At 41.1% G+C, this 14,618-nt stretch overlaps 1 protein-coding gene and 1 long non-coding RNA gene across 5 annotated transcripts in view; one reads left to right on the top strand and one right to left on the bottom strand.

The window, feature by feature from the left end:
• The window catches only part of LOC121882192, a 35,124-nt gene that overhangs the window by 15,771 nt on the left and 4,735 nt on the right, over positions 1-14,618 (top strand). The window contains exon 4 of one of the 3 annotated variants that reach the window (XR_006092046.1): positions 13,481-13,557. The exons of the other annotated variants lie outside the window; for them this stretch is intronic. This is a non-coding gene — a long non-coding RNA (uncharacterized LOC121882192). Of the gene's footprint in view, positions 1-13,480; positions 13,558-14,618 lie in introns of those variants that run through there. 3 annotated transcript variants of the gene reach the window in all.
• On the bottom strand, positions 904-3,538 carry LOC121882191 (homeobox protein OTX2-like). Of its 2 annotated transcripts, none has more exons than XM_042390216.1 (4): positions 3,418-3,538; positions 3,039-3,299; positions 2,504-2,655; positions 904-2,053 (listed from the first exon to the last, which is right to left on the bottom strand). In XM_042390216.1, exons 2-4 carry the CDS (start codon positions 3,181-3,183, stop codon positions 1,430-1,432), a joined length of 921 nt encoding a protein of 306 aa, XP_042246150.1. In that variant the 5' UTR covers positions 3,184-3,299; positions 3,418-3,538; the 3' UTR covers positions 904-1,429. The 2 variants fall into 2 exon arrangements, with proteins under 2 accessions (XP_042246150.1, XP_042246152.1); XM_042390218.1 differs by having other exon boundaries at positions 3,087-3,299.

The following is a 14,618-nucleotide window of genomic DNA, read 5'->3' as shown; positions in this document are numbered from 1 at the left end:
AATGTTTTGCCTATTTTTTTGTGGCAGTTTCCCAAAATGAATTTATTTACTATACGAGTCACGAGAGAGTGACAGTTTAACGTCCACTAGTCTGCAGTTTGTCTACTTTTCCTTTTTTGTATAACTTGTCTTTAAAGTCATGTTTGCCTCAGAGCTCATTCACATCTCTCCGTGTGAACTGGCCAGCGGTGAACCAGAACCAAAGAGCAGCCGTCAATAAAAATGTTGGATTATCCTCTTTATGAGACGGGATTAACATAACTCTCTCCCATAATTCACATTCCTGCCGGCCCAGGTAGTTGTGACAGAAATCGTGGACTTTATAGGCTGTAATGTAGCAGTAGAAATAATATTACATTTTGTTGATCATCTAAGGTCAAATAATTGATATTTTCCTGCAAAAGATCAAATGGCGGCCAATAAGATAGATGTTAAACCCCCCAAAAAGTGTGTAAAATCATTAATAATTTTTGAAAGACAGGCTTGGTTGACATGTTGTGGTGATGTGTAGAGGAACATGTGATAAAAACTTTGAATGAAGACAGAAGATTTAGATGGATTTACACATGCAGGCACAGCGTTGGGTCAGGTCAAGTGATCTTTATTGTTATTTAGTGTGTGTATGTGGCCTTCTCGCCGCCTTTTATACAGCTCAAATGGACTTTGCATTGCTTGCTCGTTTGATTTACTCCCATATTTCATTCAACTAAAAGTCCTTATAATAATTTATCATTTAACACTCGAGACATGGAAATAAAAAAACTATCAAATTGACAGCTGGTTGTGGCGCATACAGGTAGTAGCCTACAAAGAATCACAACTTTCAAAAAAAAAAAAAAAAATCTAACACAGGGGTGAAAATAATAATTCAAAAACACAGAAGGGACATTTTATGAGCACACGCAAACGGGCTGATTGTCTCTTATAACTAGACTTAGAACATATTTCTCATAAATTAAGTAGTGCATCCAGTTCATGTCAGAGCTGCTCTCACACACTTTCTATAACGCACACATGCACACACACACATTCATGCACAACGCTTTGATCAAAGGGGCCCTTCCGCGTGCCAACAAAATTATATAAAAAAAAAAAAAGACAAGAGAGGGGAGTCTTTAAGGAGCTTATAAGAAAACCTGACCTATTCCTCAAACTCAACCAAGTTAAGCTTGGATCTTTCGCTCTCTTGATCCTTTTTTTTCCTTTTGGTCAGCAAATTTGTTCCGTGTCCTTGATCAAAGTTGGGGAGAAGTCAGTCTGAATGTTCAATAAGTTAACCCAACAAGTGAGACAGCCGGCTGGCAGTCCTGCTCTGAAGTTGGGGCCTAGTGGTGTAAAAACGCTGCACTTGCTGCTCCCAACCTTGGGCTTTATTTGCCTGTAGCCTAGTCTGCAGTCTGTGGAAAATTGTCCTGTTAATTTTCTCCTTTCACAACACTTGAAATTTCCACGCTGCTTGGTCTTTGTAATCCAAACAATCCGCGTTGAAATTGAGCTTCCATGAGGAAGCTGTTTGGTCCTTATAGTCCAGGCAGTCTGCAGCGCCGCTGAAGCCCAGCCCTGCCGCCCCGTAGGCCGACGAGGAGAGGGATGACGCGGGGCTCAGGTGGCTGGATACCCCGTTGGTGCCCATGGGGCTCATGGCGGAGCCCGCGGCGGATAGCTGGTGGTGCATAGGCGAAAGGTAGGAGCCGCAGTCCATCCCGGTGAAGTAGGACGAAGAGCCCGTGTAGCCCTGGTTGTAGCCCGACGCCTGGGTGTAGGTCATGGGGTAAGAGCGCTGCATGCAGGAGGAGGAGGTAGACAGCGGGTCGGAGAGCGGGGAGATGGAGGCCGGGCTCCAGATAGACACCGGCGCAGCGCTGCTGCTCACAGCCGGGAGTGAGGCGCTCGAGGGCGGCGTGAACTGCCCGCTGGCTCCGCTCTCTGAGCTGGCTTCTCTGACTGGAGAGCCTTTCTTTTTCACCGGCTTGCTGACAGCTTTGCTCTGCACTCCACTTTGGGTTTGCTGGGCCTGCTGGCGATGTTTGGCTCGTCTGTTTTTGAACCATACCTGGAAGAAAATGTGCGATTGGATTAATTTCATTTTCTGTGAAGACAATTTAGGGGTTGGAAATGTTCATTTAACTATTTCCAGTATTAAAAATATACTCTATGAACTCAATTAATCACATGGCCAAATCATTTTATAGCCTATTCTCAGAAACGTATGGATTTTTATTTTCCTGACATTTTATCACTATAGGCCTAATTATAAGGTGTATAAACTCTATTATCCAAATAGAAAAGTGGGTAAATTATACAATGCGTTTCTGAGCAGTTCACACTGGGATCAATTAGCAAGAAAGACCAAATGCTCTCAAGAGGTGACTTGATACTCCTTCAACAATGGAGAGGACTTTGCCCTCAAGTGTCTCACCTTTTATGGGCAAATTGAAATGAATCTACTGTCACTGAATGGACTGTGTGGGTCAGTTATTTGTTTGTTTTTTGTGAGACTCACCTGCACTCTGGATTCAGGCAGGTTGATCTTTAAGGCCACCTCCTCTCTCATGAAGATGTCAGGATATCGAGTCTTGCCGAACAGATTCTCCAGCAAGTCGAGCTGGGCCCGGGTGAAGGTCGTCCTCTCTCTCCTCTGTTTGCGAGGTGTTGCTGTTAAGAAAAGAAGGAAGAAAAAAAAAACTGTTAATGGAAACAGGAAACGAAATACAGCTTGATTTTATAGGCAGCATCATCTTATTTAACATATAACAACCTCAATTGTCAGAAATAGACTAGATCTCCAACACATGACCCCATATTATACATGATTAAAGCAGGTTTTATTATAGATGATCATAATGAAGAACTTTAAAACATGATAACAAGTAAGCTGTTGATGTAAACATGTAAAAAAAAAAAAAAAAAAAAATTAAAAAGACGTGCGGATTAAATCAAATGATTAGAAATTAGTTTGAACAATTTCATATTGTCTGATAGAGGTAACAATTCTTTATTGATATTAAAACCAGTCAAATTATTATATTTATATTTACCAAAGTAGTTTCTTCTAACGAAAATAGTTGCACCGTGGGGTTTACTACCTTGATATCCCACTGAAGGATGCAGCAGGTCCACTCCTGAGGTAGATAAGCTCAGTCCGTTCACCGTGTAGGGCGGCTGCTTCAAATAGGACATCATGCTGCGGCCGGACGATCGGGGCACCGATGAGGGAAAAAAATTGAAAAATAGGGCAGAAAATTGTGTTTTTAATCCTCTCGCGTCTCCGTTTGGTATTTCACCTGGTCCACGTCAATCTGAAGGAGGACACAGAACAGGAAAAATAAGTGTTTGTTGTTTTGTTTTGTTTTTCTTTTAAAGAGATGGTTTGGATTCGTCTGCGTCCGCTGATTTTTACGCGCAGCCTTTACGCACCGCGGTGGGTTTGAAGAAGTGGGCGTCCTTGGTCTTGCAGGGCTCTTAAAGCCGAGTGGAGACCCCCAGCTGTCCTGCTGTAGTGAGGATGCTCTGTCTGGCTGACAGGCGTTTACGCCATCACCCCCCCCCCCTACCACACGCACACATACACACACACACACACACCCTAACTGTTACTATAGCCCCGCCCCTTATTACCCCCCAAAACACACTCCTCTCCTCCTCTCCTAGTACCACCAAAAACAAAACATTGTCGTTAAAATGCGCACACTCGCTGGGCCCCAACCGGGCACTCAATTAGCATATACCCTCATGCAGGTTAGGCGAAGCTAAATAGACAGCTGATTGGGGGGCCATTTGCAGAAACAAAGCCCACTGTTGACCGATAAGTAATGCTGATAACAAAAGACTTTAGGGAACAAACAAAGAAGCCAATACTGCAAACTGAGCGCTCATTCAGATACAACTAAGCATCTTCATTTCTATATCTGGGGGCCTTTTGTGTGTTTCGACTAAAACCCTTGTACATTCAAATGTAACGAAATTAAAATACGAAGGACAACTTTAGCAAATAATTAGAAACACGGAGACATTCCCCAAAGTGAAGGCTAATTCTGACATATTATTGACACTCCTCGGGGTGATTCCCCCTCCTTCCCTAATGAATTGCTCCCGGTAATTAGATTTGGAAGGTGAGACTATCGTAAAGTGTTGATTAGATGGGGGGGCAAGGGGGGGCACTTAATCTTAATATAAACAAACAAGGAAATATAGGGTTGAGATACGCGTTTTTTTCCTTACATAATAAACATTATTCCCTTTCGGTTCAAGGCGTAGTGTATGAGGCCGTAAGATCTTAAAATAATCGAACAATCTAGAAAATTATTATAAGTTTTACAGCTACAACAAACAGAAACAGCGCAGCCTAAATAACACTGACAAGGATATTTAGCTATACTGCTTTCCCATGATAATATTATAGGGCTATAATTAATTCATGAAGAGGAATATGCTCACTACAGACAATATGTGTTTTACCTGGAATATCATATAATTAGTATAGGCCTAACACAGGAAATTACATCAGTATAAATTCACTTGAGCTCAATAGACACAAACTACGTCCCAACAATTTATCATATTCATTATTAAATACATTATATTATATTTGGTATGGCCATATTTAGGCCTAGTTGGAGAACTTTTAATTAAAAAAACACTGGAAACATAGATGGATTTCATATTTCCTTTCTCTAATAGCTCATTCCTCTAACTTTCATATGCTGCTGAATGTTTTCCAGTGACACCTACCTGTAGAATAAAGCTCCCAGGACCTCGGGGTGCTCCTCTCTTTAGCTGAACCACTCCATTTTTATAGAGCCAATAACGGCCACTCCTATACTCAATCTGTCACTTTTTTTTTACCCAGACCCCCAGCTACCGGTTGCTCCACACCCGTTCAATAATAAATACCCAGTCATTAATTATTATTATTGGCTACAGGATTGTTTTTTTTTTTTCGTCTTTCTGTAAGAAATTAACGAGATAATCCGGATGGCACGCGCTGGCCTGATTACAGGACGCCAGCCACGACTCCGCATTCAGGCCTCCTTAATTTTCTGCGTCACGAAAATAAAACAAAGACTGGCATTGTATTTATCAGACCAGCTGACTGCCAGACAGCCCCCCCATCACCCCCCCACTACCACCATAACAACCCTACAACTCACTTTCCCAAACTGACACATGCACGTTCATATGGAGCTTTATTATGATCATTATTGTTATTATTAGATATTATTGCTTCGGGTCTAATGGCTTCCTGTACATTTGCAATGCATTTAGGCTACATGAACTTTTTTTTCACTCATTTTTTTAAAAGACTTTGCAAAAGTTTTATTGTCAGAATTCAGCAATAAATTAAAAAAAAATAGGTAAGTTGTAATTATTATATAAAATTGCCACAATCTAAATGAAACTTTCCAGGAAGTTTCATTACATAGAGTGAAATATTTAGGCTACATATGTGATTTAACATTTTAAAAAAAAAATGCTGTCAGCTTACAACTTGACTTTGGTAACCCCCTCCCTTCTCTGGCTGAGCGCTGTAAACATGCAGCAGTTAGTGAGCATTATTTGAAGTTGTGGACTGCTCCGCTGTCCTGCTATTAGTCGGTTGAACGCCTCTCTGCTCGGAGCAGGATCAGAGAGCAGCAGAGAGGGAGAAAAGTTTCCTCTTAAAACACGCCTCCCCAATTATCTCCCCCGTGTGCATCAACCCTCATTTCCACCTCATGCAGCTAAAAAAACCTCACTGAATCACAAGAGAAAATATCAGCTTTAACAGTTAAATAAAGCACTTACTTCAGCTGTTTGACGTTTGAAACAGTTTCTTTTTCTTAAAAAAAGCCTGTCCTCGGCAGAGCAGGGTAATATCAAGCGGCTTTGATTAGTTTTCTCCCGGGTGAGCTTGTTGGAAGCGGATAATAGCAGGAGATGCTTAGTATTTATGGAGAGAGAGAGAGAGAGAGGGAGAGAGAGAGAGAGACTGGAGAGGAATTTTAGCAGCCAATGGAAATGAGAGAAAATATGACGGGCAGATGTGGATGCAGCTGGAGTAAAAAGTGGCCTGTTGGTGGCAACATCAACTCCAGAGCATCTCTGCAAAGCCTCTCTGACTATTCAGTATGAAGGCATCTGTAGTATTATTATATAAATCAAGGAAAATATTGAACGCAACCTTTTCAGCCGTAATAATCAGACGTTTACATTTTATTTATAGCAAACAAAGTATACAGGTCTACTTTAAAGGTCAGCACCCAGGACTTGACCGAGAGAAGAGCAGCCAATCAGACCCAAGCCCCAATTTACAGTCGGCTCTATAGTTATCTGTAAAATAAGCTCGACCTCAAAATGGGAAAACAGTGTGAGTTAAAAAAAAAAAAAAAAAAAAAAAAAAAGTCGCAGCTATATTTAATTGTCAGAATAAGCTGAGCAAGCAAAACCGAAGCATTGCTGCGTTTAGAGGTGAAAATAACTTCTTGGGGATCTGTCACGGTTTGATTCTGTAACCAAAGAGGATTTTAAAAATGTCCCGTGAAGCTGCCTACACCCCCTCACCCCTCACCCCACCTCCCCCTCTTTCTCTCTCTCTCTGTTTAAAATCAAAACAATAACACCACAGCCCAAATAATGCGTTTTTATCATGTTTTTTTCTTACACGCATGACTTGAAAACGTATTTTATCGACGCAATGTTGGCGTTAACATTTACTTTATTATAGGTTCTACCTCCTCCTGATACCCCCACCTACCCTTACACCCTTCCAATTTGCGTCCAAGGGGACAAGTAACATTTCTGGATTAGATAAACGCCTGTGCCGTATTCATAATAATTGCTATTTTTCGATCGTTTTGAACCCCGCGAATCAAAGTGAGTTTGAATGTTTAACTGGTTTCGTCCCATTTTGACCAAACTTTGGCCTCCAGCATCCTCTAATGAAGGTCTTGATTGAGGCTCCCAAAACAACCAGCAGGTTAGAGGACTAATTAGGAGTCTACATGCCAGATGAACAGACTGCGAGGCTGGTGGGTTGTTAGACAAGCTTAAAATCAATACGACCATTTTAACTGCGGACTCCATAGAAAATCATTTACAGTAGCCTATCTATGGATTATCTTATTGTTTATAATTAAGCGCGATTTCATTATTTTCTGGCTTGAAAAGTCACTTTTTTTGTCTATTTGAAGGAAAATCTGATGGAAAAAATATTTTTGTTAATATTATCTAAAGGCTGAATGTACCTAATTTCATTTTGGGACTAAAACTCCTTTTCGCGTCCACTTTTCCCATTTTCCCTCAACGGCCATAATAAAACAAACAGCCTAACCGGGCTCATTTGGTCTTCTTGTTGTCCCACAGCTATGTTCTTGGCTCACACAGAGTCCTTTCATCTTCAGCTGTGATATATAATTCATCGGAAAAATATCTAATAGCCCCGGGGAGCGTTTCAGCTAAACGGGGCCGTGGTTGTAAAAAGGTGAAGTCGCTTGTTAACGTCTGTGGCAATATGCCCGCCCCCCTGTCTCCAGGCCAATTGACGAAGTCACGGTTTCTCCTGCTGTTACGGAGACGATCTGAAGGCTAAGAATCGTGGGACTGAGATACTCACTCTCACATAGTGTAGGCTGCTGGATAATACTGGCTGGCATGAGGAAAGTATGATGTATAGGATGTATATGTACTGTATATGTATAGTATATGTATAGTATTTGATGTGCTGCCTCCTCCTCTTCCAGCAGCCTTTTGTTTGCTCCCCATAACAGGATTTATATGGCTCCAGAAAAGTAATGATAATAAAAATCATAAGAAATGTTGTGGAAATGGTATTGCATCTCCACAAATTCACATTTGGATTCAGTCAATCTATCTGTCAATCTATCTATTATTAGAAATGTGCAGCTAATGAGCTTTACAAAAGCATTATTTCATATTTTTAATGCCACATTTGGTCAATTATGGAATTTGCATTTTTGTTATCTATTTTAGAACCTAACTCATTAGTACGTCACTTAATAAACTGTAAAATCATTTTAAAAGTTTAACCTTATTGGCGATGGCCGTAATATTAATATTTTATTTAATATTTTAGAGCTTGCTTGCTTCGAAACAATATACTGGTGCAGTCCTAATTTTTATAGCTCTTTTTTGCATACATGTTGTGAATCACATATCTATATTTGAAATATCTATCTATCTATCTATCTATCTATCTATCTATCTATCTATCTATCTATCTATCTGTCTATCTATCTATCTATCTATCTATCTAATCATGTTAGTCCTCAATATCATCAGATCTTCAGTTTTTGAACCAACCATTTCAGTCCACTTCAGCTGTCCATCTCAAGGTCAAATCAATGACTTGGCCCACTCAACCAACCCCATCTGTTACACACTGACGCACACACAAACACACACACAGCACTGTATTGGACATTATGACTGTTTGCTTTTTTTTTTGCCATCTGCACTGTAGAACCTCACATTGATAGATTTATTGATAGGCATAGCGGAGGTAGCAATATTGATGATTCTACAATAAGGAACCACAGTGAGCGTCCATGGATATTGAATTGTGTTATGAATAGAGTCTGTGCGCTTTCAACAGCAGGTGTTTCTGAGGAAAACAACTGAGACAAAGCTGGTTGTAATTTTTTGCAAAATGTCAGTTGTAGTTTTCAGGCATCTTTAAGGTCCTGTCACACATTCATCATCGTGTCTCCACGAAACAGGCCGTGCTGGAGGCTTGATGATGTAGAGACTACTTGCAGGGCTAGTTCATGAACTTCTGTAGCTGGCAATGTAACCGCTAAGCCAGCTGGGAGCATGTGAGCACTGATCAGTCACAATAAGTCTCATTCATCTAGGACTGCAACTTATGATTACTTTTTATTATTGATTAATTGACGATTATTGCCATGATTCATTGTTTAGTTGATGAAATGTTAAAAAATAGAACGAATGACATGACATTCACGATTTCTCTGAGCCGACAGTGATGTCTTCAGTTTGCTCATTTTGTCTGACAAACAGTCCAAAACTTTGCTGCAAATCGTCTCATTTGAGAATCTGAAACCAGAGAATATTTGAAATTTTTGCTCAAAAAAAATGTCTGAAATGATTAATCGATTATCAAAATGGTTGCTGATAACTTTTCTTTTGATCGCATAATCAATCAATCGACTAATCATTGCAGCTCTACATTCATCATTTCATTAAATAAAGTCATTGTCCAAAATCACTCCCTATTTACTATATTGTGCATCTCAGCTACTAACAGGAGGATAAGTTAGCACAGTTTACATATTTCTTTCATTGATTCTTGTCTCATAAATGTAAATCATTCCTCACACAGGAGAGTTAAATATTACTGGATGATGTAACACAGCTAATAAGCTACAATTACTTCCTCCATTAATGGCTCTCTGTTCCCTCAAAGGTCAGCAATGTTAAGACGGTTTGCTAATTCACTGATTGCATTCCTACAATCATTGCAACAAGCATTGCTGGTGTTACAGGGCTCTAAGACTTACATCTAGTACATCTAGTTAGCTGAAAGAATTTGTCTTTGATAGTGTCAGATAGAGTGTCAGTGAATATTATTGCACCTGCAGTATTATTAGCATTTAACCCTCTATGCACCTACTGCCACATGGCTTACATCATATCATATTCATGCCCTTCATTGAGATACATACACCACTTGTGGTTTGCCCATGGGAGGGTTGAATGTCTTGTCCCTGCTGGTACCTCGTTAACCTCCCACAGCCTACAGCTAGTGTTTGCCAAACTGAGAGGCCTCATACCTGGGTATTGGTCAGCAGGGACCAGCCCCAGAATCCCCAGACCTCCCACCGGGCAAGGGGAGGGAGGCAGGCAGGACAGAGGAGGGCCAAACAAAAACACAACCTGGCATCCCCACGGCAAACAGCCCACCTACTGTCAGCCAGCATCTGGGGCACAGCACACAGCCCTCTATTCACATTCTGATGATGGCAAATACTGAGCAGCACACACACACACACACACACACACACACACACACACACACATAAACACACATGCGCACACACAAACTGGTGCAAGTGGCTGGATTCATAGCAAAATGCAACCGTGCACACATTTTCACTCTTCGAAAATCTGCAGTAGGAGCTGAATTCCTGAAAAGTATTTTTTCTAAATGACCGAGTTTTTACATGATCTATCGCTGTAAACCAGAAGTAAGTCAATCCAGCATTGTTGAGGTCCATCTACATGCTCTGAATGCATTGGTTTACTGTACTTTGGTCCTTTTGAGAGGATAAAGTGCAAGTGGAGCTCAAAGTTCGGAAACTGCAGCATCGCAGCAAACAGAGGGAGACAGAGGAAGAGATTGACAGAGAGAGAGAGAGAGAAGAAGAAGAAGAAAAAGAGAGAAATAAGAAGGAGGAGTGTAAAGTTAATCCAGTCTGAATTGATGGGCCCGGCTGCAGGAGTGACACTGAAAACAGTTTTTCTTTTCTTTCTTTTCTCCGCAAATTTGCTCTCCCCTCTCCCCTCTCTCTTTGCTTCCTCCCGTGCCTCTCGCTATTTTTCTGCCTTCTTATCCTTTTTAATTAGAGGGGCTATTCTGCTGCACAGAGGACCTTAATCCCCAACTGACCAACAATGCAAAAAGCCAGCCTTTGAACAGCCGACCTGCACCCCCTTGGCCCCCAAACTCCCCCACCACCAATCACTGCGTTGACCAAACACTCCACTGCTCCCACCGTTGGGAAAACCAGGCTCTCTGCCTTTTCCATCTTTTCCAGAGACTTGGACAAAGCACTTGGGGACCCGAGAAAGTGTCTGAAAGAGCATTTCAATATCCGCCAAGGTTCTCGGAAAGCTTTGGTTTGGTACTGCGACAAGTCTGAGGTCAAATGGCAGGTGACTCCGACTGAAGGAACGTTACTGAAATAACCTGCTAAAGATTAGCAAGAAGACACAATAGTACAAAAAATGAATAGAGGGGAAGATGTTGCACTAGCTGACTCTCAGGGCTGCCAAGTCAGTGCTTAAAATTCATTTTGTTTCTTTGGATTTTTCTTGATTTTATAACTTTTACTTAGTTGGTTATACATTTATCATATACCTTGTTATATGTGTGTCTTCTCTGTCTCTTCTATCTCCCTCTTTCTATTTTCCTCTTCTTACAAAGCACTTTGTAAAACTGTAATATAAATTTTTAATTAATTAATATATAATTCATGTAGAAACATTTTTCATTGGTAATGGATACAATTTGAAAAGTAGAAAAAATAGTAGTAAAAATGCATTTTCACACAAATATTTAGTTTGCTTCCTGATGAAAAAGAGACTGACATAACAAATGTGTTAAAGTTGGCCATTACTCAATTGCAAAGTGGAGAAAATATCTTGTAACAGCAGCAGTTCTTCAGAAAAAAAAGAGGATTAGAGAGTTATAAAGAGCATAAACTGAAGCAAACTCCCCCACTGGGCCTCATTTCCATACAGTATGTATATACCTCAGAAGACGGAGTCTATTAAAACTAACCCTTGTTGTCTTATTAGATGATTATGTGCAGCCATTATTAGATTGAGATAATAAGTCAGGGAGGAGAACATAATTCAGGTAAATTACTCATCATAGATAATGACACAATACCTTGATAATAATTCATCAACCAATCATGACCATCCTTTTATTAACTTAGCTTGACAGTTAGTGGTCCAGACTGGGCTCTGTGCATTTGACTCCCTGTTTGCATAATATTTAAACTATAAGGAGACAAAATAATTTGTCTCATAGTAATGTCAATGCTCATGATAACAACACACAAACTCTGCCTGAGCTAATTTTCCTGTAATTTTCTTCAAGCGGATTTTCTATCAACATTTTGCCAACATAGCAGTCTGACAAATTGCCACTGGAGCACAATGACAGTCCTCACACTGTCAACCCTGCCCCGCATGTGAATGACAGAAAAATGAATTTTCTTTTCACCGCCAATGACTGCGGTTTCCTATTTTTTACGCCCGTCATGCTGGCTCGACACTACCTCATACAGACAGGGAAACTCAGACGAGCCAAACCTTCCGCCTTGCTAATCACAGGCCCAATATTTCCATAGCAGGCAATTAGCATCTTGCTTTTATGTGTGAAATGGCTGAGGCGAGTTGGGGAGAGAGGCACAGTAAAAACAGAGAGAGAATAAAAGAGCAATTAAGATGTTGGGTGAGCAGAGGACAGAGACAGGCAGTCTGCTGCCGTGTGATTTGAGGCTTGCAGGCCCAGTAATTAGCCCTTCATTGTGAGATAATGGACTTGGCCGGTCTTCCTGGTTCCCCGAGCTGCCCAGCCCGACTCGACCCATGAAAGGTCAAAGGGCACAATGTGCAGTTTGGCTTCTATATGTTTGTGTGTGTATATGTGTGTGTGTGTGTGTTGTCGAGTCGTGACTGTAGATGTTGTTGTGTAAACCGTTTTTCAAGACTTGCAACGTCAAATGGATATTAAAGGTACAGTCAGAAAAACAGTTAACAGTAAAAGAGAACAAATCTTTGCATTCAGGTATCATTTTTCTAAATCTGCAAAAGGTTTTAGATAAATATCCACAGACTTCTGAAGCCTCTGAGTTGTTGGAGTCATCTCTTTCCCGGCCTATCACTCCTTTCTCCCGCCATCTTTTAGTCAAGCAGTAATCTGTGAACCCTGAATCATAAGCTTTGGGTAAATCTATGTAATACGGGTAATTCGATGAAGCAGTATTTTCCTGGTGAGAGGCAAAATCCTGTTGACTATTCAAGGATTGAATCATCCAACAGTAATGCCATTAGACCAGTGCCACGGATTCCTCGTAAAATGCTGTTTAATTGCCAGTAACCAGCCATTGTTTGGTGACGGGTAAACACTAGCCGAGAGGGAGGGGGTGCCGAGTGAGGAAGCGTGTGAAAAAGATGGCCCCTTCGGCTTCAGCCAATCGCCATTGAGAGACGGATTTACTCAGGCTGGATGAAGCCCGCGCTGCAAAGTGGCAGAGGCACTGGCTTAACTAAAGTCTTCAAGAGTATAAATGCAGAGTAACTCTTTCCTTTTAATACAGGATTTGCTCAACAATGCGATTTAGGGGGGTGTCTATTCAAGATAGACATTTTTTTATTTGAGTGGCGAGGTTTTTAAGGATCAAGCCTTGTTGCTCACGTTTATTAGCGCGGGACTCCGCAGCTCAGGGATTGTTGGTCGTTGTAATCGTCGAGCAGTTTATCCATGTTTGTGTTTGGCTTTACGTGTGTACACCCTGACACTAAGTCCCATTCTTTCCACCTGTATTGAAAATCTTTAAGAACAATAGCCCTACCTACACCCTGCCATTTATCCTAAGCCACATTTACGTCAGCTTTTTAACAATAAAATCTGATATTAACTGTCCAAATCGACATGAACTGATCTAAAGCTACTTTAGGAGTGTTTTTTTTTTTTCCACTTTTACTCGCTAATCCAATTCTCACCACACAGGGATTTTTTTATGAGAATTTGAACATTTGAGGTGCATTGTTGTCCCTCCCCACGGCCCCCTGCTCTCAGGCCTGTCCTGGAGGATGCAGATTGGAAGTGAGAGGTGTGGCGGCCGTGGCTCGCCTCCATTGTGAGCCGGTGCCTGGGAGACGAGCAGCACTGCCAGGCCAGACACTGATTGGGTTTGACACTGCGTCCAGGAGGCGAGAAGAAGCTTTTCTTTTGCTCTTTTTTCTATAAGTAAAAGAGAGGCTTTTTTGTATGAAAGCCCCCTCCTCTCCTCTCTCCTCTAACTCCCCCTGGTTCTGTTGTGCTCCTTGCCCTCCTCCTCGGTTCCCTCTTTCACTCGTTTCTTTACGTTCTTATATTGACTCCCTCGTTTTTCTTCTCAGATTAAAACCAAGTACTTCTCTTTTTTTGTCTTCCTCTTTTATTGTCCCTCTCACTTGGATGTTGACCAGTAAATTTGATCCTTAGCATCACAACATCACAAATTTACTTTTGTTCTCCTGCTCTATAAGCAACAGTAACGGTTACAGTAATGGTAATTGCAAACACTGAGGGCAACCAAATCCGTCTATTTCCCTAAGTCTGACAATGTGCCACATACTTAGCCCAGTAGCACATCCTAGGAAAGATACTGGGATCCCTAATCATTCTGCCTCAGGCTATGATCAACACCTCTCAACACTGGCCTTTTACACAGGCTTTATATTTCAATTTGCTGATTTTGGGATACACAGAGTGCCCAAGTGATATATTGTGGTCGGTATTTGTGTCATACAATGCGATTTTAAAGGAACTGTCTGTCATGTTGGGAAATACGCTTAGTTAGATGAGAAGATTGATACCACTTTGTCTGTTAAATATGGAGCTACAGCCAGCAGCTGGTTAGGTTAGCTTAGCATAGCATTGAGACTGGAAACAAGGGGAAACAACTAGCTGGTTCTGTCCATTGGTTAAAAAAAAATCCACCTAGCAGCGCCTCTGAAGCTCACTAATTACCACGTTATATCTTGTTTGTTTAATCCATACATAAATCAAGTGTAAATTAGCCAATTTGTAGTTTTATGGGGTGTTGTGTGTAAGACTATTTCTTGGTCGAGAGCAGTGACTTCCCTGGAGTTTTATGCATTAA

This window comes from Thunnus maccoyii, chromosome 17, assembly GCF_910596095.1.
Source record: "Thunnus maccoyii chromosome 17, fThuMac1.1, whole genome shotgun sequence".
Lineage (NCBI taxonomy): Eukaryota > Metazoa > Chordata > Actinopteri > Scombriformes > Scombridae > Thunnus > Thunnus maccoyii.
The sequence above is the reverse complement of the archived record's forward strand: the minus strand, read 5'-3'. Positions and strand labels throughout refer to the sequence as shown.

What these genes read in the sequence shown, in the direction of transcription:
- LOC121882191 (XM_042390216.1), bottom strand. Translation starts at nt 3,183, where the DNA reads ATGATGTCCTATTTGAAGCAGCCGCCCTACACGGTGAACGGACTGAGC. An exon ending in CGTTAGAAGAAACTACTTTG is followed by an intron (nt 2,656 to 3,038) that starts GTAAATATAAAT and finishes TTTTCTTAACAG; the next exon opens with CAACACCTCGCAAACAGAGG. An exon ending in TGCCTGAATCCAGAGTGCAG is followed by an intron (nt 2,054 to 2,503) that starts GTGAGTCTCACA and finishes ATTTTCTTCCAG; the next exon opens with GTATGGTTCAAAAACAGACG.